The sequence below is a fragment of the Capsella rubella genome, unplaced genomic scaffold (assembly GCF_000375325.1).
Source record: "Capsella rubella cultivar Monte Gargano unplaced genomic scaffold, Caprub1_0 scaffold_6, whole genome shotgun sequence".
NCBI classification, from domain to species: Eukaryota; Viridiplantae; Streptophyta; class Magnoliopsida; order Brassicales; family Brassicaceae; genus Capsella; species Capsella rubella.
The window spans coordinates 7,947,831-7,974,279 of record NW_006238918.1 but is presented as its reverse complement, the minus strand read 5'-3'; the positions used below and the strand labels follow the sequence as shown (position 1 = coordinate 7,974,279).

At 37.0% G+C, this 26,449-nt stretch overlaps 6 protein-coding genes across 10 annotated transcripts; 2 read left to right on the top strand and 4 right to left on the bottom strand.

Annotated features, from left to right (window-relative positions):
- Positions 1-275: 275 nt before the first annotated feature.
- On the bottom strand, positions 276-3,207 carry LOC17882148 (50S ribosomal protein L24). The gene is made up of 7 exons (XM_006288762.2): positions 2,476-3,207; positions 2,260-2,365; positions 1,927-2,015; positions 1,741-1,836; positions 1,234-1,337; positions 1,009-1,145; positions 276-660 (listed from the first exon to the last, which is right to left on the bottom strand). The coding sequence occupies exons 3-7, from the start codon at positions 1,984-1,986 to the stop codon at positions 578-580; spliced, it is 480 nt and encodes a 159-aa protein (XP_006288824.1). The 5' UTR covers positions 1,987-2,015; positions 2,260-2,365; positions 2,476-3,207; the 3' UTR covers positions 276-577.
- A 1,024-nt stretch (positions 3,208-4,231) lies between these two features.
- LOC17882716 (probable carboxylesterase 18) lies at positions 4,232-5,612 on the top strand. The gene has a single exon (XM_006288076.2). It carries the CDS (start codon positions 4,368-4,370, stop codon positions 5,382-5,384), a length of 1,017 nt encoding a protein of 338 aa, XP_006288138.1. The 5' UTR covers positions 4,232-4,367; the 3' UTR covers positions 5,385-5,612.
- Positions 5,613-7,012: 1,400 nt separating this feature from the next.
- On the top strand, positions 7,013-9,497 carry LOC17883496. Of its 2 annotated transcripts, XM_023779987.1 has the most exons (5): positions 7,013-7,158; positions 7,411-8,258; positions 8,507-8,916; positions 9,036-9,105; positions 9,195-9,497. In XM_023779987.1, the coding sequence occupies exons 2-5, from the start codon at positions 7,513-7,515 to the stop codon at positions 9,256-9,258; spliced, it is 1,290 nt and encodes a 429-aa protein (XP_023635755.1). In that variant the 5' UTR covers positions 7,013-7,158; positions 7,411-7,512; the 3' UTR covers positions 9,259-9,497. The 2 variants fall into 2 exon arrangements, with proteins under 2 accessions (XP_023635755.1, XP_023635756.1); XM_023779988.1 differs by lacking the exon at positions 7,013-7,158 and having other exon boundaries at positions 7,188-8,258.
- Positions 9,331-12,606, bottom strand: LOC17882993. Of its 2 annotated transcripts, none has more exons than XM_023779989.1 (12): positions 12,464-12,606; positions 12,273-12,303; positions 12,066-12,187; positions 11,926-11,968; positions 11,711-11,802; positions 11,412-11,460; positions 11,165-11,235; positions 10,965-11,078; positions 10,379-10,479; positions 9,944-9,989; positions 9,656-9,701; positions 9,331-9,553 (listed from the first exon to the last, which is right to left on the bottom strand). In XM_023779989.1, the coding sequence occupies exons 2-11, from the start codon at positions 12,286-12,288 to the stop codon at positions 9,690-9,692; spliced, it is 666 nt and encodes a 221-aa protein (XP_023635757.1). In that variant the 5' UTR covers positions 12,289-12,303; positions 12,464-12,606; the 3' UTR covers positions 9,331-9,553; positions 9,656-9,689. The 2 variants fall into 2 exon arrangements, with proteins under 2 accessions (XP_023635757.1, XP_023635758.1); XM_023779990.1 differs by having other exon boundaries at positions 12,066-12,163.
- A 417-nt stretch (positions 12,607-13,023) lies between these two features.
- Positions 13,024-20,698, bottom strand: LOC17882567. Its single transcript, XM_006287088.2, has 21 exons — positions 20,156-20,698; positions 19,933-19,995; positions 19,462-19,757; positions 19,246-19,345; positions 19,091-19,168; positions 18,496-18,555; positions 18,283-18,387; positions 17,864-17,974; positions 17,162-17,203; positions 16,904-17,017; positions 16,691-16,830; positions 15,722-15,960; positions 15,530-15,651; positions 15,402-15,444; positions 15,191-15,282; positions 14,884-14,932; positions 14,581-14,651; positions 14,373-14,486; positions 13,818-13,918; positions 13,379-13,424; positions 13,024-13,215 (listed from the first exon to the last, which is right to left on the bottom strand). Exons 1-21 carry the CDS (start codon positions 20,306-20,308, stop codon positions 13,165-13,167), a joined length of 2,190 nt encoding a protein of 729 aa, XP_006287150.1. The 5' UTR covers positions 20,309-20,698; the 3' UTR covers positions 13,024-13,164.
- Positions 20,699-20,923: 225 nt separating this feature from the next.
- On the bottom strand, positions 20,924-24,929 carry LOC17881660 (uncharacterized protein At5g08430). 3 transcript variants are annotated; one of them, XM_023781873.1, is made up of 8 exons: positions 24,662-24,929; positions 23,863-24,469; positions 23,507-23,616; positions 23,061-23,120; positions 22,825-22,875; positions 22,515-22,585; positions 21,669-22,405; positions 20,924-21,490 (listed from the first exon to the last, which is right to left on the bottom strand). In XM_023781873.1, exons 2-8 carry the CDS (start codon positions 24,452-24,454, stop codon positions 21,090-21,092), a joined length of 2,022 nt encoding a protein of 673 aa, XP_023637641.1. In that variant the 5' UTR covers positions 24,455-24,469; positions 24,662-24,929; the 3' UTR covers positions 20,924-21,089. The 3 variants fall into 3 exon arrangements, with proteins under 3 accessions (XP_023637641.1, XP_023637639.1, XP_023637640.1); XM_023781871.1 differs by having other exon boundaries at positions 24,669-24,929; XM_023781872.1 differs by having other exon boundaries at positions 24,687-24,929.
- Positions 24,930-26,449: the final 1,520 nt, after the last annotated feature.

Genomic DNA, 26,449 nt, shown 5'->3' with positions numbered 1-26,449 from the left:
ACAAGACGAAGATGGATCTTACTCGTTCGATTAGGCGAAACTATTTACATGTTAGTCCTCCAATATTTCCAATTTGTTTATTTTAGACCACTAATATTTCAAAACATCCCCAAAAAAATCAATATTGCTTTTTATTTTTAATTTCGTTGCACATCAGGTTTAGTTTATCTGATTTAATTAGTATTAGATGATTTTCTAGCTTTTGTATAGGTTTAGGCGTCTTTATAGCTGTAAAATACAAAAACAAAAAAATGTAACCATACAATAGTCACAAATAATAAATTGGCCAAGTGAATTGGAAATCTAGAACCCCAAAAATGTATTTTGTCGATCTATGTAGACAAGTAGAGACCGTGAACTTGTTCCCAATGGATTTTATTTGGCGTTTTGAAAAGTTCACAAGATCAATAAAAATAACAGAAAACGACTCCGTTCAGTCAGGATCAAAGGTTCTTCAACAAAACCTACTTCATCTCAAGCTGTTGACCACCCAAACTCTAATGGATGGGGTATAAAGAAAAAAAGAATCCTTTGGGGCAGCAACATTTTTGGAAGGAAACTGTAAAGAGGTTGCTACTCAAAGATCAGGCATGCCCTTTCCCGTTTTAGCATCATATGTCTGCTCCCATACATACTCCATTGGTGTGTCCTTAGGGCCAGCTGCAAACAAAAGAGTATTAATCTTTCTGTAGGAAAACCTCTACTTTCAAGTCTGTGTTGATTATATAGATTAAATGTGCGAATTGAGCAGTTTTAATATATGATTAAAGTCAAGAATATCAGTTGTTTTAGCGATGACGAAAAGGCCGAAATAAATGATGCTACTACTTTACCTTTGATTTAAAACATATCACACAGGTTTCAAATGCATGGCAATAAGCCAATAATGGTGATTCCATCTAAATCTTAAGGCCAAGTTATGATTACGTTTTTCCCAAATAGCTAATATATATCCAAACTTACAATGCATAAACGTCATGTTTAGAGAGATGTTGATATAATACGTACCGGTAGCGGGTCTTGGTGTTGCCCTTATCTTTAGAATCTCCGGGCGAGGAATTATCGAACCAGATGTGCCTGTGCCTCTAGCTACTCTTACTTTTGTTCCATCCTCTAAGTACTTAACACCAACCTTACAAGGCCTCCTGAGGTAGAAAAGATAACGGACACATATGAAATCTCTCACTTAAGCAGAAGAGTAATTAGTGACAGTAGAGCAAAGTGAAATCATACCCAGTGACTGGATCAACAACTTGGACATTTGAAGCGTGAAGAGGAGCCTCTACCGTGAAAATTCCACCTTCGTGGTCAGGGCCTCCTTTTATATGCTTCTTGATCTGCGAATAAAGAAGAAGAGAAAACATCTTGAAGAAATATATACAAGCAGTAGAAAACAGGGACATAGCCAAAGTATATCCCAGCGGCAAGCTCGAACATCCAAAACAAAAAGAGCTGAACAAATCAAAACGAAAAGAGCTGAAAAAATTATGTATCCATGAAACAAGACGCGATTTATGATTTTTGTAAATGACCAACTAATAGTCGAATGTAATGACAAGAATCAAATGAAAACTGAAACTCCATGATTGGTGTTAAGCTAAGGACATCATTCTGATTCAAGACAAGTTCATACTCCAGAAACGCAATTAAGGAAAAAACCAAAACGGAACTTGTACACTCATTCTCTAAATGCATGAAACCGAAGATATCCAGAACAACGGTGACTGAAGACAATCTCACCAGATTCTTCCCTTCAACAATGACACGATTTTGGGATCGGATGACACGCTTTATGGTTCCAGTCTCACCCTTATCTTTCCCACGAATTATCATCACCTGTATATTCAAATTAAACACCACATCAAAGCTGAAACCACACTAAAGGAACCACCAGAAGAACAAGGGTGGTGAAGAGAGTGTCCTCACATTATCCCCTCGAAGTATCTTCCAGTGTCTGATAAGTTTCTCAGCAGCTTTCCAACCCATAGCTCCTACTCTCTCTTTCTTTCACAATCCTATTACATGAAGAACCCCAAATCAGAGATAATGAAATTGGCTAAGTGAATTGGAAATGAAGAACCCCAAATCAACGAAAATGCCGACTAATTTAGGTGGAAGCTGTGTGCACTTCAGTACTTAATTCCGATCTACTATGAGATTAACAATATAACCTTCGGGAATTTGACGATTAGGAATGAAATCGACTGGAGATGTAAAATCAAGTTTGGTATAAAAGGAAAATGGAATTTGAAGGCTTACTTGTGAGGAACTAAGCGAGGAAGATAAAACAACGACGTTGAAGCTTCGTGGTACGGTGGTAAAGAAACCGGGAGTATTCTGATTGTGAGTGTTAAAATGATAAACCCTAAAAAACCATTCATGTCATGAAAATTGAAACGACACCGCATTTTAGATTGTTGACAATTACATTAAACAAAAAAAAAAAAAGGTATATCTATATCGTAACGCTAAAACCTTTCAGAGAGGAAAAGCTTTTCGACAAAGTTTTTTGTCCTCCGACTACGGTCGGCTTTGTTTCTGGCTATGTCCAGATTGTGTATACTCTTGTCTTTGTGCAAGTTTTAATAAACTCCGGCTAAGTCCGGTTTCCTTTCTCGCTATATGCGAGATTCGATCTCTTTCCAACTTTACTTCTTTCCGTTGATTTCTCCGTTTATCTTGAATTCTCTCCGTCTTCTCCAGTTGCTCGAGGAGTAATATCTTCATCACTCTCCTTTTGCTCATAGCAGATGAGCGAACATGAATCTTAGACTACATCATTACATAGGATGTGGTCGGTGGTGGAGCTTCCCCGGAATTGGTGTTTCTAGAAGAAATTTCGAAGCAGGTTCAAATGATTGATCCGGTAGATCTCGACGTACGCTTACATTGGATATGAGATCGACAGAAGGGAAGAGGATTCTCATCGCTTTGTGGCTGATAAACAGCAACAGATCGGAGATTGGCGGTGTCCGGCGAATTTGACGGTGGTGCTTGTGATCTTGACGCGTAGCTTTGAGAAAACACGTCTCTCTCCACGTGTCACTTGCTAAATCATAATTTCATGTTATTATTATCTTTTGTTTAAATTATGATTCAGTTTAAAACTGTTATTTCGCTTGTAATCCTCTATTGGGCTCAGCCCTTCTGTATCTGCCCACTGGGCTTGATAAATGAAATCAAGTTGCCGACAAAAAAAAAAAAAATGAAATTTAATTTTATGTCAAGTGAATTTAATTTTTTTTATTGCAGAAATGATTTTTTTTGTATGGGTTTTAAACATAATCTGACTTTAGCGACGGTGTTAAGTAGTATTTGTTGTAGCTAACACGTTTTCGTACTGTTTTATGAAATTTACCACGTTTTTGAATTTTGATACTCGTTAATCGTTTTATATTGTGGAACAGATTTGTTAAGTCAGCTAATAACTCAGAAAAAATAGCTCCTTTAAAAGGACGTGAATCGTAGCTATAAATGTGTTTACTGCTAATAGCATGGTTTTGTCATGAACCTAAACTGAAGCTTTGTATAAAATTATTTAGGAATTTTATCTTGGCTTTGCATATAATATCCGGTTGAAGTATATGCTAATCCTACTAGTGCATTGGTTCTTTATTTGGATGTTGACACAACACACCATATGCTAAGTTAGTTATTTATGTACTATACAATAGAGACCGGTACCATAATTACTGGTCGTAGTCGTGATATGTTTGTGAAACTGAAATCATCCTTGAAACCATATAAACCTTATAACGAAATCACATTCTTGAAACCATATAAGCTTATAACGAAATCAAATTCATCATAAAACAAAACTCATATAAGGCCACCGACAAGGTATTGTATATATATAGATATCGATATTTTACTTATAGAAAATTATCATCACATTACAGTTTACAGACTTGGCCCATGGAATTTAACATAGAATTGAATGAGACTGTAAAATTAGTTGATTGCAGGTTTCTGACATTAGAAAATTGCTCTGCCCTGCTCCTCTTCAAGATGTACATTGATTACGTCTACTATTCTTATGTTACTCTATTTGCGTTGGCCATGTGAAAATGACTTCACCAATACTATGGAAGAAGAAGAAGAAGAAAATAAAAGTGACTTTAAAAGCCATTCCTAAAATATTTGAGATTTCTTTCATATCCTCGTTTACGTGTTTTCCTTTGTATATACAAAAAAAAAAACTCGTTCCACACGATACTATAATTTCCATTAGTTGTTCTAACCATAAAAAAACATAAATTTACAGCTGGCAAAATATTCCTATAAAGCATATATATAGAGCTAGCTTCTCAAAACCAATCACTACTGTACTAACTCTCTCCAAAAAAAAATCCATTAACCGTGAAAAAATGGCGACAGAGTCACAACCAAACCAGAAACTAACGATTCCGTTAAAAACAAGAATCGCTCTCTCCGTCATCTCTACCTTCACCGATAACGCTCAACGTCCCGACGGAACTATCAACCGCCGTTTCCTCCGCCTCTTCGATTTCCGCGCTCCTCCCAATCCTAAACCTGTCAACACCGTCTCCACCTCCGATTTCGTCGTCGATCAACCCCGCGATCTCTGGTTCCGACTCTTCACACCACACGTCTCCGCCGACAAAATCCCCGTCGTTATTTTCTTCCACGGCGGCGGTTTCGCTTTCCTAAGCCCTAACACTTATCCTTACGATAACGTGTGCCGGAGGTTCGCTAGGAAACTTCCTGCTTACGTCGTCTCCGTTAACTACCGCCTCGCCCCGGAGCATCGCTATCCTGCTCAATACGACGACGGATTCGACGTTCTGAAGTACCTCGAGGAGAATCGCGGCAAGATTCTCCCGGCGAACGCTGATCTGTCGAGATGCTTCTTCGCCGGAGACAGCGCTGGCGGAAACATCGCTCACAACGTCGCCGTCCGAGTTTGCCGCTCGCCGCCTGGATGTTTCGCCGCCGTGAAACTGATCGGACTCATCTCTATCCAACCGTTCTTCGGGGGAGAAGAGAGGACGGAAGCGGAGAAACAGCTCGCCGGAGCTCCTCTGGTATCGCCGAACAGAACAGATTGGTGCTGGAAAGCGTTGTTGCCGGAGGGAGTAAACCGGGATCACGAAGCGGTTAACGTAGGAGGACCGAACGCAGTGGATATATCGGATCTGGAGTATCCGGAGACGATGGTGGTAGTGGCTGGGTTTGATCCGTTGAAGGATTGGCAGAGAAGCTACTACGAGTGGATAAAGTTATCAGGGAAAGGAGCAACGTTAATCGAGTATCCAAACATGTTCCATGCGTTTTATATCTTTCCTGAGTTACCGGAGTCGGGTCAGTTAATTATGCGGATTAAGGATTTTGTTGCACAGCGCGTGGCTTCACTCTCCGCTTAATCACCAATTCACCACCATCATGGAATTACTTAAATTAGCTCAATAAAAATAATGTGTTAAGGTTTATGCTTATGTTCTATTTAGTGTTTTTTTTTTAAAAACGATGTATGATTAAGTTAATGTTTGTGTTTGCTTTATGAACTTGTTTCTGTACTTGTAGTGAAAATGCAAAACAAAACCTTTGGAGGAAAAATATATCCTTATGAGACATAATCTCAAAATTGTGAACTCGAACTTGATGACAAATTACAAAGGACACTTTCGTTTTGTACTTAATGAAAGTGAGTCGAATAAGAAACAATAGAATTGATTGTTTGTACGGTGATGAGATTCTCGAATATATTGGGTAGGTGAAGGTGAGTGCATCACAAGTTGTTGAGGTTGGTTTTGGTGAATGAGGCACAGTTAATGCATTTTCTATAAGCAAAGATTTAAATGCTCCATACTTGTCTTCTTTAATGCCCCCGATGTAAATGTCAAAAAACAGTACTCTTGTTGAGTTTTTTTTTGTATATAGTTTCGATCCGAAGAACTATTTAGAGAGTGATGAGTACACGTATGTTACATTTTACATGGAGACATGTGCATGTTCCATGTTTTGTAAAACGTCTGATGCATCCTAATTTTGGTTGAGTTCGCTTTGAGTAACTTGTATCTCCATTATTGTATACTCTTCATGAAAATATTAAACATTTATAAAAACAAAGATTTCTTTGTAAAATGGTAATCACTAAAACCAAAACGGAAGGAAAACACCGTTTCTAATTTGCGTTTGACGTGTACGTGTCCACATAAAACCATGTTTGATAATGAAACATTTATAGATGGATATTATTATTGATAGATAGTTGAAAACATAGCTAAGCTAGCTCGTGCTTTTCACACATTGTTTGTTTAAATACCAATTAGTGCATGTTATGTAAAGGAAACATTAATAAAATGATTTGTTTTAAAGTAAAATAAATAAATAATGGGTTGAGCTGAGTCATTGGATTGTCCGTCTCATGATGTCGACAAAATAGCTTAGCATCATATCTCATCCGTCGGCGTTTATGTAGTGAAAATGGTAATGGCGTGTGAAGCTGAAGCCATACCTTTCCACTTATTTTATTAGGTATTTAGGTGAAATGTTCCTCTCTTCTCTTGGAGATACTGACTATTACTTTCAAAAGTCGGACTGACTTAAATACGGATACAACTATACCTGTTTACATTTATATAGTCACGTGTCCCAGTCTCACATATATGGTTTTTATTATTGCACGTTTTGAAGTTGCTAATCAACTGTTTTTGTTAGTTGAAGATCATGTTCTCGACTAATAATATATATTAAAAAAACCTTTAAATATTATGTTTTATTATTAATATATTATACAAATTTTTTTATATTGATCAATATATTAAAAAATTATGGATAAACCTCAAAATATTATCAAATATCTACACTGAAAATACTTAATTTAAAATACAATTTTAACTCTATATGACAAATTTTAATTTTGACGGACTAATATGGGCCTTGCCGTAACGGCCCACTACTGTTGACTTTATGGATCGTTCGTTGGCGACTACGAGTCAGACAATTAAAAAAGGCCAAAATTTCAAAATCTCGACAAAAGGTCAATTTCGCAATTAAATGCTAATCTGCAGCGTCTCTCTCTCTATATCCGCCGGCAATTTTTATCGCTTCGTTCTCCGTCAATCTTACCACCGGCTCGTCTGTACACCTCCGACCATATTCAAACCGCGCGACTGCTCGAATTTTTGGCCGTAGGTTAGTCCACCTTCTTCGGCCGCTTTAGCTTCTAAAAATCATGTCCTTTTTATCACCGTCAAAATTTGGATTTGAATTTTTGTATTTTTGGGATAGTGCTTTTGTCTTATGTTTTGATTGTAGTAATGGGTGGGTTTGTCTTGTCGGTTTAAATTGAATTTCGATTCAAACTGTGTTGTTGAATGGTTGTTCCTTATGAAATAGTTTTGAGTTGTGTTGTTTCTGTTTTTTTTGTTTTTTGTTTTTTTGAAGTTATTTAGCGCCCTTATGTACATCAAAGACTGAAACTTTTGAAGTATCACTATGATGGTGAATGAGAGATGATCAAATGCTGAGAGCTAGTGCGGTGTAAAGATGTCATGGATGAAAGGTAAATCATCTGGTTGGACTGCGTTTGATCTTAAGCAGAGACAGAAACAAGGTCTTGAAAGCGAGGTAGAGGATGATCCATTCCCGCCTGTTTCAAATAGTGTTACGACATCTCCTCTAGATTTTAGAGGAAAGCTGAGAAGAAATCATGAACCTTCTGATAACTCTTTTTCGTCTGTGCTCTTACCTCCTTCGAAATTTCCGGCATTGACAGAGAATAAGGATTGCGGAAACCAAGAAAGTGGTGGAGGTTCTAGAAGCAAACCTGGCTCTTTGATCCTGCCGGTTAACAGTCATGATTTAGCCTTCATGAAGTTACAGGAAATGAACAGCTGGGCAGATGAGAACTTGATAAGGGATGTATTGTTATCCACAGAAGATAATTTTGAGATGGCTTTAGAGTTTTTGGAAGGGATGGGTTCTGCTGGTAATAATAAACCAGAAAATGGTAACAGTAGGGAAGTTGAGGTGCCAACTTCAAAGATTGAGGGTTATTCATCAAATAACAGAAGGGCTGCCACGTCCACATATGAAGATGCTGGCAAGTATGATCTTCAAGAGAGTGATGGAAGTTCGTTTCCGATGGATGCATCTCACAGTCAAAAGTTGTCTGATGATATTTCTGAACTAGATAGTATCATTCAGCGGCTTCAGTCCTTTCCTATAGAGCCTGAATGGGAAGAAGATGATCTCTATTTGAGTCAGCGAAAGGATGCACTGAAAGTGATCAGGTACACAAGGCGTGTATCCTTTTTATACTTACTTATTTATCATGTCCATTTTCAGTTTATATCACGTGAGCGCTTTTGTCTACCCAATCCGAAGTTCATATTTTGAACTTAAATTCCAAACTAAAGGCTTAAAATTTCAAGCTACAACTAGTCAGTTTCTCATATTTCAACCCTCGCTTATCTTAAAAGATGAACATGTATCATCAGGCATCAGCTATTGAGAAATCCTACTTCTTTTCTTTAAACAGATCAGCCTCAAACCATTCAAGAGCTGCCCAAAATGCTTTTCATAGATATGATCATGCTTCTGCCAAGCAGCATTCTGAAAAAGCAAGAGAAGATTGGTTAACAGCTGAGAAGCTAAATGCTGAGGCAGCCAAAAAGATAATAGGCATAACAAATAAGGATAACGACATATGGAAGTTGGACCTGCATGGACTCCACGCAACAGAAGCTGTTCAAGCATTACAAGAACGTTTGCAAAAGATAGAAGGTCAATCCACAGTGAACCGTTCAGTATCACCAAATAGAGGTAGGTCAAAGAATACAGTTCTGAGATCGGCATCACAAGAGCCTTTTGGTAGATTAGATGTGGAAGGTCTCGGCAGTCAAAAAAATTCTTCTAGACAACTACGAAACTCATTGCAGGTTGTAACAGGTATGTTGATTTTGTGTATGTAGCAAGTAGCATAAAGTGATCTGAGGTTTCCCTTGTTGAAATATAATGGAACGCTCACACATAAATCTTTAACAAGTGATGTTCTATGTCCTTTATAGGTATTGGTAAACACAGCCGCGGACATGCTTCACTTCCTCTAGCTGTGAAGACATTCTTTGAAGATAACAGGTGAAAAAAGTTTGTTTTATCTTCCAATTCATATCTTTCTTAATCATTAGTATAATTCACAAGCTGAGGAATGGAATGTTGCATTACAGGTACAGGTTTGATGAGACAAGACCAGGAGTTATCACAGTGTGGCCTAAATTCCGACACAGCTGAATATATGATTGATTTCAAATTTAGCAAATACTTGTGTTACTTCATTGTTGTTGTATCATATCTCCTTAAGACTTAAAAAATTCTTCTTTGTAAATGTGGCCAATTGTTTAGTGACTTGAACAGGTCATTGACATAGAGTGTGATGTGACTGCAGAGCAGTGATATTTATAGTAAGATCAAATGTAACTTAAGTGAGATTTCTATATAAACAAAGATTGATTTTTCTCATGAATAAATTATGTCACAAGGCCTTAAACGTTGTAACTACTCTTCTTTAGTTCTTATTCTGCAGAGCCTGCAACGAATAAGCAAACCAAATTAATCAGAAATTGCTTCTCTAGAAATAAAGCTTGAAGTCTTTGGACAAAATAGATTCACTGTTTTTACAAACGTTTACCCTCTTGATAAATAATCTCAGGGTGAGTACTATTTCATCTCTCGAGCTGCCAAAGATAACAGAAGATTAAAAGCTTACAGTGGAGTATTCAACAGACATATAACAAACAATATGAGCACACAAGACCATATGTTATTTATTAGATCAAAGGGGATATTATACATCACCTACACCTGCGTGTCTAATCTACTTAAAACTGTCTGTGATTTTATGACAGCTACAATTTTTGTCTTCTAGAGATTGTAACAAAAGTGATAAAATGAATACAATGCTTTGAAAAATATTTACCGTCTTGATAAATGATCTCAGGGTGAGCACTATTTCATCTCTTGAGCTGCCAAAGAAAACAGAAGATTAAAGAATTTTACACAATAGGCTATCAAACAGATATATAACCGAACAATATGAACACAGAAGACCATATCATTTACTGGATTAAATTGTGATATATTGCCTACACTTGTGTGTCCAATCATACTCAGGTTCATAGATTTGGTGTATCTGATTGGATCATAGAACCAAGCATATGCTGATTGATCCGGATCAAGTTTCTCACAAACTCACAAACCAATGGACCAAGCTGAGATGCATCCACTGATTGATACAAATCGCCTTTTGAACTCACTAAGTACTTAGATCCTATTTATGTTTGGTCAGGCTGATAAAAATCCAATCATTCTTATGGTCTACTTCCTCTTTGAAAGAAACTTAACTTCTACTTACCCGGTAAGGTCTGTTGATTCATTATCTGCTCGTAAGGAATGTGCACTACCATCAGACCCGAGAATAATAAGTTCTGCAGGTTTTCCAAATGGAATTGTTACCTAGAGAGGCATCACAAGAAGGATTTTAATATTAGTTTAAAGCTCCTTGCCGTCCCTATTTATCTAAAACCACCTCAAAGAAAATTTCATTAGAATAACTACATCTAACATCAACTAATCATACTATTAGAAATCTGCTGAAAACAAAGAAATGTGGTTTCGCTACGTGTTCTTGTAGAGAAGATGTTTAAATCAGTAAACTACAGTATTGCAAATTAAATCTGTTCAGGAAGTAACTTAATGTTGAAAATGGATAAAACTCAACTTCTAAAATGGGACAAACCTTATTGCTTACAGAAGCATTCCTACTGCTTAACATTGAAATAAAATACGCATGCATCATAAGTTCAGAACTTGTCTATGAACTCTTTAAAAATACAAAGCTGCACATTCCTCTATACCCACAGGGTCACACCGACACACGTTTCACAGACAAGCACCATGAAAAAAAAATAGGACAGAAGCAAATAAGGCATAAATCTTACAGCAGTAGAAGCTGAGAACTTTTCTGCAATTGTGAGATCGTTATTACACTTGATAATGTAACCTTCTCTCTTAATAGATAAAGTAGCTGCTTCCCATATATCCCGGGAACCAGTCTGTTCAAAGCCACATGCACGTGAAGGATTAATTCAAGAAAAGCCAGAGAATACATAGCCAAAAGTTGAAATGAGAAATGTTATACCGCAAGGGAAACTTTGTATGAAGCATGACCAGTATGAAAGTTCTTATCTATATTGCTTTGCATCTGTGGATCTGTGAAAACAAAAAGAGGATTTAAGGGAACCAGTAACAACTATCTCGTACATAACCAATCAGAAACAGCTCAGCAAGAGCATAAAAGACTTCTTAACATCAAGATGTAAACTGACAAGTAGCCTAGTTTTATATGAAGTCAAGATGGTGATTCTGCTAAGTAAATGGATACTTACGGCAAGCGATCTTGTGATTATCATTGGCAAAAACCTTCACAAGCTCCCCCTGAAACCGGAAAGTAGCAAATGAATATTGCAAACTATAGGTAAAAACTAGAAAAAAGTCAGCAGAAAACAACAGTGTAAGCACATCTAACACAGCTCTTAAATCCAACGGCAAAACCTATCCCACAAAACAAAAATACTGAGGAAACTAAAATCCAGATGAAGATTCCAGTATAACACAATCCTAATCTTGGCATTCGACAGGAAAGTAATACTCAACATATAATCTCATTCATACAAAAAGATGTTACCTTTCGGTTCATGTCATCCAAAGGCTGGGCTTCAACAGCAAGATATAAACCCACATCATCAGCAGTGACAAGGTAAGTTGGCTGCTTTGCTCCTGCATGCAGTAGAAATGAAAGACTAAATTCTTAATCCCATATGAAGTTAAAAGAAACAAAAGAGAAAGAGTATTTTGGAGGAGGATAAAGACATGGGTGGCAGGAGGGGAATGGTAGTGTACCATCAATGTAATTCACAGATCCATCTTCTAGATGACATACCCACTGCAAAAAATGGAGAAGAGAAGAAAGAAGATAGATTAGGTAGAAGCAATTCTACAATCTACATAAATAAGGAAGCGATTTGTTTTTCAGTATGCACCTCAAAATTACAACTTGTTGTTCCATTAATGGAGTAACCACAAGCATGAAGCTCATTTCCAGGATAAGGTTCTCCTGAAATTTGGAGGTCCTCTATGGCTGGTAACAAGTCATAACCCTCAGCTGTCATTTCAACAGTGGTTCAAAATATTGAGAGACAAGTGAAGCACCATAATGGAATTAGTATTTAGACCACACTCTGTAGTACCTGGTTGCACAAACATCTCAAAGGCTGCAGACTGAGTGGTACACACGAAACAAACGAATCATCAAAAAATATGTTTGGTCAAGAGGAGTCCATAGCCAAATTAAAAACCAGATCGCTTGTAAGAAACATTTAAAGAGTCAAAGAGTCAACGACAAACAAATAGGCAAAGATGTCACGAACTTGTTCCTTACCTAGCGTGGCTTTAACTCCTTTTTTTCGGACAGAAGCGGAGAAACGACGACTCGTCGAAGCTCCTTTAGTTACGCCGGATGATAACGAGAAACCAAGTTAGAATCTAAAACGACTTTTAAGTTTTGTTCTATACGAATACCTTATGTAAAAAGTTTCTTCTCATAAATCACCTAATCCCCCCCGTTGAATAATCAAACTTTTTTACGTAATGGTCGTCACACTTGTATATAAAGTATTGAATAAATACAGATAAAATTCATATTATATAGTCACTTGTCCAGATGACTCCAATCTGACCAAAATTAGAAGATATGGTTACTTTGTTTGGACAAACCAGCTCCAAGATAGTTACGGTGCACGGTCACGGATGTATGTTAGATAGGATTTTCACTGTTGGTGGGTGGAGCTTAAGCCTTAAGGATGAGTTAGTGACTTCTCCTCCGGTCGTTTACAAATATTTCCCTGTATGGAAGGTTAACACGTAAATCTGTGAGAGTGATGTTCCGTGTTTTAAAACAGAATGTAATGTGACTGCAGAACAGTGATATTTGTAGTGAGATCAAATGTAACTTAATTTTTATATAAACAAAGACTGATATTTCTCATGAATAAATGGTGTCACAAGGCCTTATAAATAACTAACTGATTTGCAGCTAACAAAAGGCAGAGAGCCAAAAAAAAATATATATTATATACAGTCTCATTTGTTAAACAAAAATACTCTCTTCTTTCCCTTCTTCCTCTGCAGAGCCTGCAACGAATAAGCAAACCAAATTAATCAGCAATTGCTTTTCTAGACATGAAGCTTGGAGCCTTAGTACAATTTTCTCTAGTTTATGGGAACTACAATTTTTGTCTTCTAGAGATTGTAACTAAAGTGATCAAATAAATTTACTGTTTTTAAAAACATTTACCCTCTTGATAAACAATCTCAGGGTGAGTACTATTTCATCTCTTGAGCTGCCAAAGATAACAGAAGATCAAAAGCTTAGAGTGGAGTATTCAACAGACATATAACAAACAATATGAACACACAAGAGTCAAGACCATATAATTTACTGGATTATAGTGTGATATATATCACCTACACTTTAGTGTCTAATCCTATTGAGATTCATAGATCTAGAATCTAGTACAAGATCGTAGGACCAAGCATATGCTGATTGATCAGGATCAAGTTTCTGACAAGCTCACAACCCAATTGACCAGGCTAAGATGCATATGCTGATTGATACAGATGGGCTTTTAAATTCACTAAGACTCAGGAACCGAAATAAGTTTTGTCAGGCTCATCAACATCGAAGCATTCTTATGGTCTACATTTCTCTTTGAAAGAAAGCGAAGTTTACTTACCCAATTAGGTCTGTCGATCCATTATCTGTTCGTAAAGTATACTCACTACCATCAGAACCTATGACAACTAGGTCTGCAGGTTGCCCAAACGGAATTGTTACCTAAAGAGGTATCACAAGAAGGATTTTTTAATATTAGTTCAAAACTCGTTGCCTTCTCTATTTATCTAAAACCACTTAAAGAAACTGCTGGAAAAAAAAAAAAACATGAAGAATCTGCTGAAAACAAAAACTGGTTTCGCTACAGTATGCTTAATGGACATGCATGTAAGACACAATTCTGTTTAGGAAGTAACAAAATGTTGAAAATATTTATTCAGCGCCTCTAAAATTCTAACTTATAAAATGGGATAAGCCTTATTGCTTACAGAAGCTTTCTTATTTCTTAACATTAAAATGAAATACGCATGCATCATAAGTTCATAACTTGTCAAAGAACGTTTTCGGCATGCAAAGCTGCACATTCCTCCATACGCACACCACCACACGTTTCACAGACAAGCGAGATTTATGTTATGACAAAAAAGGACAGAAGCAAATAAGGCATAAGTCTTACAGCAGTGGAAGCTGAGAATTTTTCCGAAATTGTGAGATCGCTATTGCACTTGATGCTGTAGCCTTCTCTCTTAATAGATAACGTAGCTGCTTCCCATATATCCACGTAACCAGCCTGTTCAAAGCCACATGCATGTGAAAGATTAATCCAAGATAAACCAGTGAATACATAGCCAAAAATATACGAGTTGAAATGGCAACTGTTATACCGCAAGGGAAACTTTGTATGAAGCATGACCAGTATGAAGGGTCTTCTCTATATTGCTCTGCATCTCTGGATCTGTAAGAATAAAAGAGGATTACTGTTATCTTGAGGTCTGACAATAAATATTTTGAAGTTCTTAAAGAATGCTTCAGATTTAAGGGAACCACTTTCTCTTACACAACCAACCAGCGACAGCTCAGCGAGCATTAAAGACTTTAACATCTTAATATCAAGATGTAAACTGACAAGTAGCCTAGTTTTATAGGAACTCAAAAAGATGATTCTTTAAGTAAGTGGATAAACTTACGACAAGCGATCTTGCGATTATCATTGGCAAAAACCTTCACAAGCTCCCCCTGAAATCAGAAAGTAGCAAATGAATAATGCAAACCACATGGATAAAACCTAAAAAAACAGTCAGCAGAAGAAAACAACAGTGTAAGCACATCTAACACAGTTCTTAAATCATATTCGTACTTAATCCAAAAGCAGATCTGTCCCCCGACAAGATTTTAGCATGAACTAGTATACCACAATCCTAATCCTCACTATCCACAGAAGATAACTATTCAACATATAACTTCATAACCTCATTCATTCAAAAAGACATTAACCTTTCGGTTCCTATCATCCAAAGGCTGAACTTCAATAGCAAGATACAATTCAACATCATCAGCAGTGACAAGGTAATTTGGCTGCTTTGCTCCTGCATTAGAAGTTCGTTAATGACTAAATTCTTATTTCCACATAAGGTTATAAGAAATAAAAGGGACCGATCAAATTTGAAGATAAAGATATGGTCAGCAGGAGGGGAATGTAGTGTACCATCAATATAATTCACAGATCCATCTTCTAGATGACATACCCACTGAAAAATTAAAGAAGAGAAGAAGATAGATTAGATTCAATTCAACTAAATAAGAAAGCGATTCTATTTTCTATCCAGTACACACCTCAAAATTACAACTTGTTGTTCCATTAATGGAGTAACCACAAGCCTGAAGCTCATGTCCAGGATAAGGTTCTCCTGAAATTTGGAGGTCCTCTATAGCTGGTAACGGGTCATCATCCCCAGCTGTCAACAGAGGTTCAAAATATTGAGACAAGTGAAAGACTATATTGAAAATAGTATTATTAGTCATTACCCTCAGAGAAGGAGGAAGAAGGTTCTTCAAGAACAGGGGATAAAAGAGGAGAATTCGAGGAGCTTGGATCATCAAACGCAGACACATATGACGGATTCTGGGCAGCGTCCACCACCGTCTTGCTAATAGGCTCACGAAATTGGACATGCTTGGATGGAGTTTCATTTACTTGCTTCATACCAGGAGAGTCGTCCACACTCGTACCTGGTTGCACATGCATCTCAAAGGCTGCCGACTGACTGGTACACACGAGACACTTAATCATTAAACTATGTTCAACATTCCAACAAAATATTTATCAATAACTACAATGCATACAACCAGGAGTGCTCTACGAAATTTTTATATAACCATACTTAAAAAGGTAAAAACAGAAAATAAAAAGACGAAGTTAAATGATCTGGCACTTCATGTGAGATCAAGAACTAACACACATAAAGAAGAACAGCACCTTATTAGGCCTATGACTAATCTGATACTTTTGAGAATTGAAATCATCATATCGCCCAGAGCAAACAGGAAGTTAGAAAATGTAAGCATAGGGCAAAGCTGGTGAACACTCAAAAGTGCAGAAGATGAATACCAACTATTGGCTTAGAACAAGGAATTTCTGAGTCAACAAGAAAGACTCAAGCGTCAAGAGTCTTTGCCAAATTAAATCAAATAATGTGTCAGCGTGTTATACAAGTCAAGAATTAAAAGTCAGAGTCAAGGGTCATAGCTAATTAAATCAATTAACTTGTTAGCGTGATTTACCAGTCAAGAGCCAATAGTCAGAGTCAAGAGTCATAGCCAAATTAAATCAAATAACTTGTCAGAAAAGTTTAAGAGTCAAGAGTCAACAACAGAAAAAGGGCTATAGATAAATACAATGCTCTAGCAACTACATGTGTAGACTTCATAAAATTGTGAGTGGGTGCACTTAGTTTGCATATAGTTTGGATAGCAGTCTTTGCAGGGAAAACTCACCTGTTAACAGGAGGTGAAAACGTACTAGACTCATCAAGATGGTAATTCCTCACAGCTGCATTACTTGGCTCATCTTGATGCTGGCGCTGCAAATTCCAGTCTAAGGCTGTGTGATCATGGGAATACAGGGAATCCTTTGTCTGGTGGAAACACAAGAAATAATTTAAGATTCAATTCAAGCTTATGATATGACACTGAGGAATATGAACGTACGGAGTGGGTAAACGCTACACCAGCTGAGCGTAATGGAGCCAAAGGGGAATCATTTGGGTGGTTCACATCTGACTGCCAAGGTGCTAACTGATATTCTGACTCTTTCAACTTTGTCTAGTACCAGAAAAGGTCAGAAACAAGCATCTATCATAGGTCAGTAGGCAATTCAGCCGATTGAATGCCAGGAATAAACTGCAGTATAAGATGAAGCAGACACTGATATTTAGCACCAGATAAGCCCATACCCGGATAACATACCTCAGTGAGAAGGAGCTTTTCTTGAAGATGCTTAAACAAAACCTGAATAAAAAGACAATAGCTGTAAACGTTATTCGCTAGTTTTAACAGAAAAGACTGCAAGATTATTCTACATTTCAATTAAATTAAATGGGGTATGATAACTAATCAGTCAATTCACTTCCTATCCCAATTTTCTATGTTCTTTTCTCCATGACTCCACATCAATTCTAGGTTTCACAGACAAGACAACAAATGTGTATGCTTCCGTATCCATGAAGCTCAAAAATAGGTCAATCAAGTTCAAATCCTCGATAGAGGATACCCCATAAATTCACTGAAAGAGACTTCAAGTCATGGCCATTTCCGTAGGGAACTAAAAACAAGCACAGTTTTTAAATATCCCCCTGAGAGGCAATGCAAAAGGCAAAACAAAAGGCCATCATTCCATCAATAGAGCTTTTACAAGAAATATTTTTTACATATATCATAGTTCCTGAATTTCGACGGATGTGAAATTGAAAGATTTCCACGGAAGAATGCTGTACCGCTCTTTTGAAGTCAAGTCTAATACAATGGAACAAAATCTCTCAAACTAACAGGCGCTAGAGATGGTCCAAATTTACAATTGAATGAAAAAACAAGAAAGGTAAGAATCCAGTACAAGTTATAACAAAAAGATAAAAGATAGGAAGAGACAGCACTTTAGATTTTGGATCTGACCTTCACATTGCTAACAATAGACTGAGCATCAGAAATCTGTGGTTGGAGAGAATACTCCGATAAAAGAGGTAACAAGTATGATACAAATGCAGTTCTCTCTTGCTGTGTATCCTGGAAAGAAAACGAAAAAGGCACATTGGCTTCGATTTAAAATTAACCAGACTTTGCAAAAATATATACAGACACAAAATGCACTATGTAGTTATCCAAAAAATATGATGAACGTGAGTTGGGCGAGCGACAAATCGTCGTCTGAAAACTGAACCATGAACATTTGGTAACAAGTTGATGGAAATTGAGGATAATTTATGGTCTTCAGCCAAAATAGGTTACCAAAGAAAATAGAAATGAGAAATTAAGGAGTATGCCAGAAGACAGACAACTATTGTCGTATTTCCACATACACAAGACAGTAATACCTGTAAAGCATATGTTAGGCGTACATTTTCCTCAATTATCTCTTGTCTGTAAGAGAGAGCTTTTGATGAAGAATCAACAAGATCTTGTTGCTGTTGATCAAATGCCTGGTTACACAACCAAGAATCTTTGAGCTTCCAAGAAATTAAATTAAATAGATTGAGTGCGAGATGAAAAACAGATATATGAAAGAAAGGAAAAAAGGAAAGGCCAACCAGACGCATGTAGGCAATTCGCTTTTCCAAAATATATTTTTCATTGCGAATTTGGGCTTCCTAAAAAACACCTAAAGTGTTAGTCAGCTGATTTAGCATAAAATTAACCAAGAATGCAAAGGGATGAACCAACAGCAAACATAAAAGACAACAGATTTTATTATGTCATTTTACTCTTATGGTTGCCTTGGCTTTATTAGTGATTGAGCTGATTGTTTAGGGTTTTGCTCTTGTTTTGTGCCCTTTCTAAGAGAACATAAAAATCACTTAAGAAATAATATTTCGTTTGGATCAATAGGAGCTTGCCGCTTCTCCGATGAAACGGGGTAACATATTTGCAGGTCTCTCTAAGTAGCAGCAAATCTATCTTTTCCCATGAAAATCCTACTCTGTTTATGACAAACTTTTATTAATCCAAACCATAGATGATTTTCATTTCTTGTTCAGTTCACTTATAAAGGGCAAAAAACTAGAGAAAAAACATAAGCAACAAAAGAAGCCTGACTCAATCACAAACAAATCCCTAAGAACCACAAAGTAAGTAACATAACATCCCAATAATGACTAGCAATATCCCGTGTCGAATAGGACTCACCTTAATGGAACAGTCAGTCAGATATTTCCTCAACTGCAAAATTTCGTGTTCCTGCTCCTGGACTTTGTGAATGAGGTCCTGAATAGGTACATAGTCAGGTAAACAGTTTTTTATTTACACCAGGAAAACCTTGACGTGGTTAGACTGATGGATACCTGCTTCCATGCACTGCCTGAATTATTAACTTCATCAACTGGCATAGATCCATGAGCATATGAGTTGATGTGTGCTGTATGCTCTCCTTCCAACCCCATTCTAGCAGATATCAGATCTCAAGAATTATACACTTTGTGACAGTGGAAGTTCGTCTATACCAAAAGCTTTACAAGTAATTTTAACACCCAGCAGAGTTGTGAATTTAGTTTCAGTACCTCATTGGAGAAAATGAAGAATCAAGTTGAGAGGGACCAGCACCATTTATAGTTTCTCTGACAATGCCATTACTTAAATTTCCCTCAGAGTGGCTTTCAAAACGATTACTCAGAGTAGCTTCTTCTCCATTAGCATTCACATGGGAGTGAACAACCAGCATGCCTGATGAATCAGTATCCGAAGCCTTGATCACACTCTGCTTCCAGTCAACTGGTGGGTGAACCAAAGGGGAAACAGTGGTAGTATTTGACTGATCTCCAAGATTAGATGTTTGGCGTAAGGATTCATCTGATTTCTAGGCAAGATGGAGAACAAAAGCAAGATAACCATATAAATCACAATTTCACCAAATGATCAAAAAAATAACTATCATTATAGCTAAAAAAGGTTCATCACTAATTGCCAAATACATATATCTGATTGCAAGTAATCAGAAAGATCGAACATATACTCTCTTTTCTTTTACTTACATATTTAGCCAGTTCCAGAGCACTTCTCTGAAGTTCAGCTTTTAAACGGCTATTCTCCTCAACCTGCTAAGAGTAGAAAAACACAGTCTTAGATTTGCCAAATTACTTCGAGTGACAAACAAAAACCATCGTCTTGGAGTGGCAAAACGAGAGATGAATCCTCTATATAGAATGACCGAGAAAAGCAACAACTTCAAATAAAGACACAAAGAGAGAACCAGACCTGCTCCTTGATGGTGGTTTCTGCTGCTTCAACAGCTTTGATGACCTGAAACAAGTTGTCGTTCTTAAACTCATTCTCGGGCGAGCAAGAAGAACCTTCAAGTCCAAAACCAGAAAACTTCTCGGCCAATCTCTCCTCATGGCCATTCTCCATCTTCAGCTCCTCACTCGAAGCTGAGTAAATCCCAATCGAATCCCCAAAAACTGGAACAAAGAACTCTAATTTCCGCTCTTCTGTTCTTCCTAATTCTCATGATCTCATCTGAGCGTTTAAGCAATTCAATCTCACGAATGAAACAGGAACAACCAAAACCCCAAAAGCGAGGAAATTTCTAAGAAAAAATATGAAATTGAGCGTGTTGATTTAGAAGAAATTAGTAATGATTGCGAGCAAATGATCAAAGAACCAATTGCGCAATCACACGACAACGAAAAACCCAGAGAGATAACAGAAAAAAATGGTTTTTTTAATTGAAATGAGAAGAAAGTTTCCTCCTTTGTCTTCGTCGTCTTCTTCAAGCAATCTCTCTCTTTCTCCCTTTTATCTCTCTGTCTCTTTCAGTTTTTTAATTCCTGGACTGGTAAGTGTTGTGCTGACCTCTGGGTTTTATATATATGTTTTACTCTGCAAACAAAATAAAATTAAATACTACACTATTTATTTTTGTTACTATTTGCAACAACAATTAGGATTTCATTATAGTTTTTTTTTTTCTGTTAAACTTCATTATAGTTTTAAGGAATCTTTCAATTTAACAATTATGCTTCATTGGATTTTCAGAGGAGGCATTTATTTTTTTAATAACAAAAGTCAGAATATCTTTGCATCATGTACACTAAGTTCTGCAACAACTGTTTTTGATTAAATAAACAAATTTTGTTTTGAAACTGCACACTTTCTAAACTGATAATCTGAGCTTTCACAAGTTCTTCCATTAGGTTTTGATGTACGGCAGAAGTTTGGCCACTAAGACTGCACTCTCTCCTGTCCTCCATACTTTGAAATCTGGAACTTCATCAAAGTACTCTTCGTCGTACCACTCTTTGAGTTGTGTGAGAGAGAATGGTCCATGTGTTTTACCTTTAGGGAGCTCATAGAACCACATCACCTTCTTTGGATCATAGTTCTGGTAAGCTTGATTGTCTTTGTCATCATCATCATCATCATCGCTGCTCAATTCGATAATCTCTGGGAGGTTAGACAGATCAATCACAGGAATACTTGACTGCTGTTGAGTGACTTTTCTATTTATCTCTCCTTCAGGGAGACAGTCTTTGTTCTGTGTGATGCAATTTTCTGGGGGCTCGAATACATCTTCATGGAGATCCTTGTTACCTGCAATTCACACAAACAAAAATACGGGTCCCTGTAACTTCTTGGATACTATCTAGTCAACTATTAAGAACAAACAAGTCAGAAAGACATGGTTCGATCCAGCCAACAAAACAATAAAAGAATGAAATGATGAATATAAGTCCTCTAGATAAATTGAAGTTACAAAGGATGGACGAACCTTCAGAAGCAGTACATATTGGTTGGTCTTCTTTATCACCAAGTTTCAAAACTTCTAGAGTTGTCTGGATACCAGAATCTGGTGAATCACTTAGTTGTTTTTCTTCTTCACTTTGATCAGCCCCAGTGGAGGCATCATGCTTTGGTACAGTGAAGTCATTTTCTATCTTCTCATCATCATCTATATACTCAGGATCAAGTTCTTCGACAGCAACTTCAGGAACTTCAGGGGACAGCCTCAAATGGTCTTCCGAATTCTCAAGAAGCTCCGAATTTTCTAGAGTTTTCTGGACACTAGAATCTGGTGAATAACTCACTTGTTTGTCTTCGTCACTTTGATTAACCTCAGTGGCAGCATCAGGCTTTGGTACGATGAAGTCATTTTCTCTGTTCTCATCGTCATCTACATTCTCAGGATCAAGTTCTTCGACAACAAATTCAGGAACTTCACGGAACAACCTAAATTGGTCTTCCGAATTCTTAAGAAGCTCCGAATTTTCTAAAGTTTTCTGGACACTAGAAACGAGTGAATCACTCGGTTGTTTTTCTTCGACACTTTGATGAGCCTCCGTGAAAGCCTCAGGGTTTGGTACAGTGAGGTCATTTTCTATATTTCTATCATCATCTACTCTCTCCGGCTCAAGTTCTTCTGCAACAACTTCAGGAACTTCATGCAATAGCCTCAACTGTTCTTCTGGATTCTCAAGAAGCTCTCTTCTTTCCAGATACTGGGATAGTGTAATAGCTAAGAAGTCAAGGAAAAATATAGAAAGAGGATCACTATACTTCCCCAATAGTAATTCTTTACTAGAAATATATAAAAGTGATAATGATTATGAAAGGATATTCTCTTCTCCATCCCTTTTCATTAGCCCGATTAATAAGCCTTTGTAACAATACAAGTTCTCTTGCAAGCCACTAAAAGACACCCACAAAAAGTTGAGAGTTAGATATGGGAATACAAACTGATACCATTTTTACTGGATGAAAGTTTGCAGCTTTCAGATACAATTAGACACAATAACCAGGATTTGATTGATCATCTAAAGCGTTATTTTGATTGTCACTTCCAAATGTGAGATAAAGAAGATATGCGGTAATGAATGGGGAAAAATATATGATATCATGTCAAATAGAGAGTAAATTTAGCAACATACATGTTTTGTCACATCTTCATGCAAACTTCGAGCCTTTTCTTCCATATCCACCTGTTCATGGTTAAAGTGGATTTTGATTAGAGAACTTAAACAAATCAGAAGCAATAGCATCAACAGTATGGGGAGTAATGTAAGAGTAAATGTCGAGCAATATATATGTTTCTAGAGAAAGCTCTATAGACAACAAGGCTGCGATATAAGGTACCATTAGCTACTTAATAGAAAAAGAAACTTACAACTGTAGGTCTCTTAGCAAAGCCATTTTTTATTCTCTGACGAAATTCCTCACATTCATCCTGCAAAAGGTAACGTAAAGCTATTATAAATCATAAACAGGAAGCAGTATCTGTCAAGTAAAATCAAAGTTGTGACTAGCCATTATCTAAACAAGATAGACTGCATAAGATAGTAAATGTACATTTTCAGATAAATACAAAATTAGATCAGTCCATATATAGCCACTTCTATAGACACATGGCTACCTGAGGACTTACTGTCTGAAACAGACAAACAAGCAAATTACGGTTCAGAGGGAGAAAGAAAGGTCTTGCACACTATTCAGTATCACATAGAAAATATATAAGGATATTAAGCTTCAATCAATTTCATCTAGACTAAATTTCTGCCTTACATTGTCAATGATAAGAAGCACAAAAGTAGAACCATAGTTCTGAGAATTTACCTGAGAAAAATCATCATCTGATAGGGAAGAGGTAGCAACATCTTCTAGATAATAGGAATAATTTGTAACCTGAAGAAGATTACCATCAATCGGATTTCCCTCCTTCACACCTACTTAACAGGAAATCAAAAAAAGGAAAGAGGAGTTAACAGATCAAATATATTTGATGAACCTGAAAATCTAAGAGATGCGATTAGTGGTAGCATAGTTAAAATAAGTCACAAATGAATAGGACTCAATCTCAGACAAATCTAAAAAGTTACAGAACTTGAGTTCTTGGAGTGAAACACTGCATGTTGATGCTTGACTCGTTCAACTATGCTATGTACAGGTACCAGGATTCAGATGAAAATTACCTGTCACGTGAACAAGCTGACAGGGATTCTTGATCCTCACAAAAGCCCCGACCACTTTACTCTCAAAAGTTTCAGGAGTCTTTGCTAGTTCCTGGATTAAACTCTTTCTCAAATACAAAAGCTTCACATTATCGCTCACTATTGCAGCAAAGGTGCCTTTAGGCTTTTGCACAACCTGCTTGGCTCGTTTAGCCACCTTATCTGAAGGAGACGGCCTCTGTTGTTTATCATCCTCTGAAGCGTATAGAAAATCAAAGTCTGAGTCGTCCTGATAGTCTAGATAATGCTTCTCTACCAAATCAGGGACTTTGATAATATTGATCCTCGGAGTCCCAAAAAGCAAACGCAACTTCTCATCGCAAGCTACCAGCTTTCTCTTCTTCTTCGAAGGAGTTTCACGGTTTTTCTGGCGGATATAACTCATGATAATCGCAGTAACGTCATTCTCGGATATCTTGTTTGTGGTATCTCTACCAAGTGACTGAAGAAACTCAATGAGATTTCTCGAACCCCATCCAACAAATTCCAGAGTCTTAGGTTTCCTCAACCTCTTTCTACCCGAAATTTTCACTTTCCCATTGGAATCCTCCATTCTGAGTTATATACCCTGTAACGTTTCAACCAAACAAACAAAAAAAGGTTAAAGCTTTCATTTTTCTTGGTTAGAAAAAAATGCTCTCTAACCAGGATAGGTCAAAGCTTTGAATCGCCATAGATGGAAATATTAACCTAGAACCATCCTTACTACGACGAACTTTCCATCAAAGGAGATTAAAACTAAGAGAGAACAGAGACAAACACTTTACAGCGACGAAATGCAAAACCTTGGAGACGGGTATATGAAACGGTGCGAGAGAAAAGACTGAAACTTTCGGATGTAAGAGTGAGAATCGTCGAATCGGTGACAACCCTTGAGAAGGATTTTGACGGAAAGCTCAAAGCCCAGGTACCATGTATGATCCTTAGGACTCGCAGGTCGGTGAAGACACGCTGCTTTAAAGACGAAGGACACTATCAAAGCCGAAACGGTTTTTGCTTTTTTTGTATATTTGGGTCCTTCTCTTTCGTTCGATTTAATTGTTTCTTTAATCCGATTTTGTTTGGCCAATGCGTGCAATGTTTTTGTCGGGTCACCCCATCCCTACCCGATCCGAATTCATTAGAACTTTCTAGATAAACGTAACACTGTAGTAGTAAAATGGATTAGAAAGTTATGTTCTTATCCGAAAATGAAAATGTCTATTTCTTGAGCTTGAGCTTGAGCTTGAGCTTAACCGACCCATTTATGCTTCTTACTCTTGTCTATCTCATTATATATGTTTCCGTCTCACTAAAACTTGTTAGAACCAGAAACATCTTTATTGTGACTAAATCTTCTGTAAGTACCATCTAAGAACCACATTACATTTCAAAACGCCTAAATATACCTCTGATACAAAAAGAAACAGAAAAACAACAATTCATTCAAACTACAGCCTCAGCTTTGCGCTTGATCCATAAGAGGACTCTTTTAGCAACGGCCTCACATCAACTAAATCCAACTCTTTTAACGACCAAGTCACTAAAGAACCCTTAGTGAACATCGTTTGAGGAATCTGGTCCTTTCTCATTTCTCTTCTTCTTACATTCGGAAAAATGGACAAGATTGGTCTGCATTGAAGCTCTAATGGTGTGAACAAGCGTGTGGTCCAAGTCAAGTACAAGGTGAAGCTTTCTGTCTTCAAGCCAAGAGCATTGTGAGATGACCCGGCTAATTTGTATTGCCTTTGTCGATATCCCCCTCTCTACTTATTAGATAATGAAATGGGCCTTGAACCTTATGACCCATCATCACTAGGTGGAAACCTTTATATGCTATATATTTTAATTTGTTATTCTTTAATTTGCTTAATCAAAGATGTTGGTTACATATTTCGCAACTAACCAACATAGTACATGATTTATTGCATACGAGAATATAATATTTTTCACCTTGAGGATACATACAAATACAATGTTTGTTTATTACAGTTTAGATTGTTGACAAGGTTCTTTCATCTGAGCTGTGTATCTGGAAAGAGAGCCTGAAATTGCTAATATGTGTGCGGCGCTTTTCATTTCTACCAAACTCGTTGAACTCGGAAGGTTTGTCAAAGAGATGAGGCTGTGTTTGGATGATATTGCAGCTTAGGCCTTAGGGACAACATGAAGCGACCTTACTAAAAAGGAAAAAAGAAGAAGAAGCTAATCATCTTTATAACTTTACAAAAGATGTGTGGTTTTTATTTGTTTGTTGTCAAAAGATCTACAGAAGAAGACGTGTTACAATCTTCTAGTATATATGAAAGTGCTATGAATATTCCCACCCAAGAATTAATTGCATCATTATCGTTAATTCTTTATTTAATTTAGTATTACAAAGTATATAATCCCCTTAATAAAGCAATAATGGCTTTAGATGTCCCCCAAGCTTTTTTTATATAATAAGAAGAAGAAGATGCTCTTTAACCAATTCTTCTAAACGAAGCATCACTTGTCTGTTGGTCGATTTCTAAATTGAATGAACCAAACCATTACTATATATAACAAATCATTCCAACTTTTCTTT

Coding starts and splice junctions, on each gene's coding strand:
- LOC17881660 (XM_023781873.1), bottom strand. CDS start 24,454: ATGGAGGATTCCAATGGGAAAGTGAAAATTTCGGGTAGAAAGAGGTTG. Junction 23,617..23,862: donor TCAGCTTGTTCACGTGACAG/GTAATTTTCATC, acceptor CCTGTTAAGTAG/GTGTGAAGGAGGGAAATCCG. Junction 23,121..23,506: donor CAGATGATGATTTTTCTCAG/GTAAATTCTCAG, acceptor TACCTTTTGCAG/GATGAATGTGAGGAATTTCG.
- LOC17882567 (XM_006287088.2), bottom strand. CDS start 20,308: ATGGAGAATGGCCATGAGGAGAGATTGGCCGAGAAGTTTTCTGGTTTT. Junction 19,758..19,932: donor CTCTGGAACTGGCTAAATAT/GTAAGTAAAAGA, acceptor CATCTTGCCTAG/AAATCAGATGAATCCTTACG. Junction 17,204..17,863: donor CTATTGTTAGCAATGTGAAG/GTCAGATCCAAA, acceptor CTTTTTATTCAG/GTTTTGTTTAAGCATCTTCA.
- LOC17882993 (XM_023779989.1), bottom strand. Junction 11,803..11,925: donor ATCTGTGAATTACATTGATG/GTACACTACCAT, acceptor TACTGCATGCAG/GAGCAAAGCAGCCAACTTAC. Junction 10,480..10,964: donor AGTTCTCAGCTTCTACTGCT/GTAAGATTTATG, acceptor ATGCCTCTCTAG/GTAACAATTCCATTTGGAAA.
- LOC17882148 (XM_006288762.2), bottom strand. CDS start 1,986: ATGGGTTGGAAAGCTGCTGAGAAACTTATCAGACACTGGAAGATACTT. Junction 1,837..1,926: donor AGATACTTCGAGGGGATAAT/GTGAGGACACTC, acceptor TTGAATATACAG/GTGATGATAATTCGTGGGAA. Junction 661..1,008: donor AACACCAAGACCCGCTACCG/GTACGTATTATA, acceptor TTTTGTTTGCAG/CTGGCCCTAAGGACACACCA.
- LOC17883496 (XM_023779987.1), top strand. CDS start 7,513: ATGTCATGGATGAAAGGTAAATCATCTGGTTGGACTGCGTTTGATCTT. Junction 8,917..9,035: donor CTCATTGCAGGTTGTAACAG/GTATGTTGATTT, acceptor TGTCCTTTATAG/GTATTGGTAAACACAGCCGC. Junction 9,106..9,194: donor ACATTCTTTGAAGATAACAG/GTGAAAAAAGTT, acceptor GTTGCATTACAG/GTACAGGTTTGATGAGACAA.
- LOC17882716 (XM_006288076.2), top strand. CDS start 4,368: ATGGCGACAGAGTCACAACCAAACCAGAAACTAACGATTCCGTTAAAA.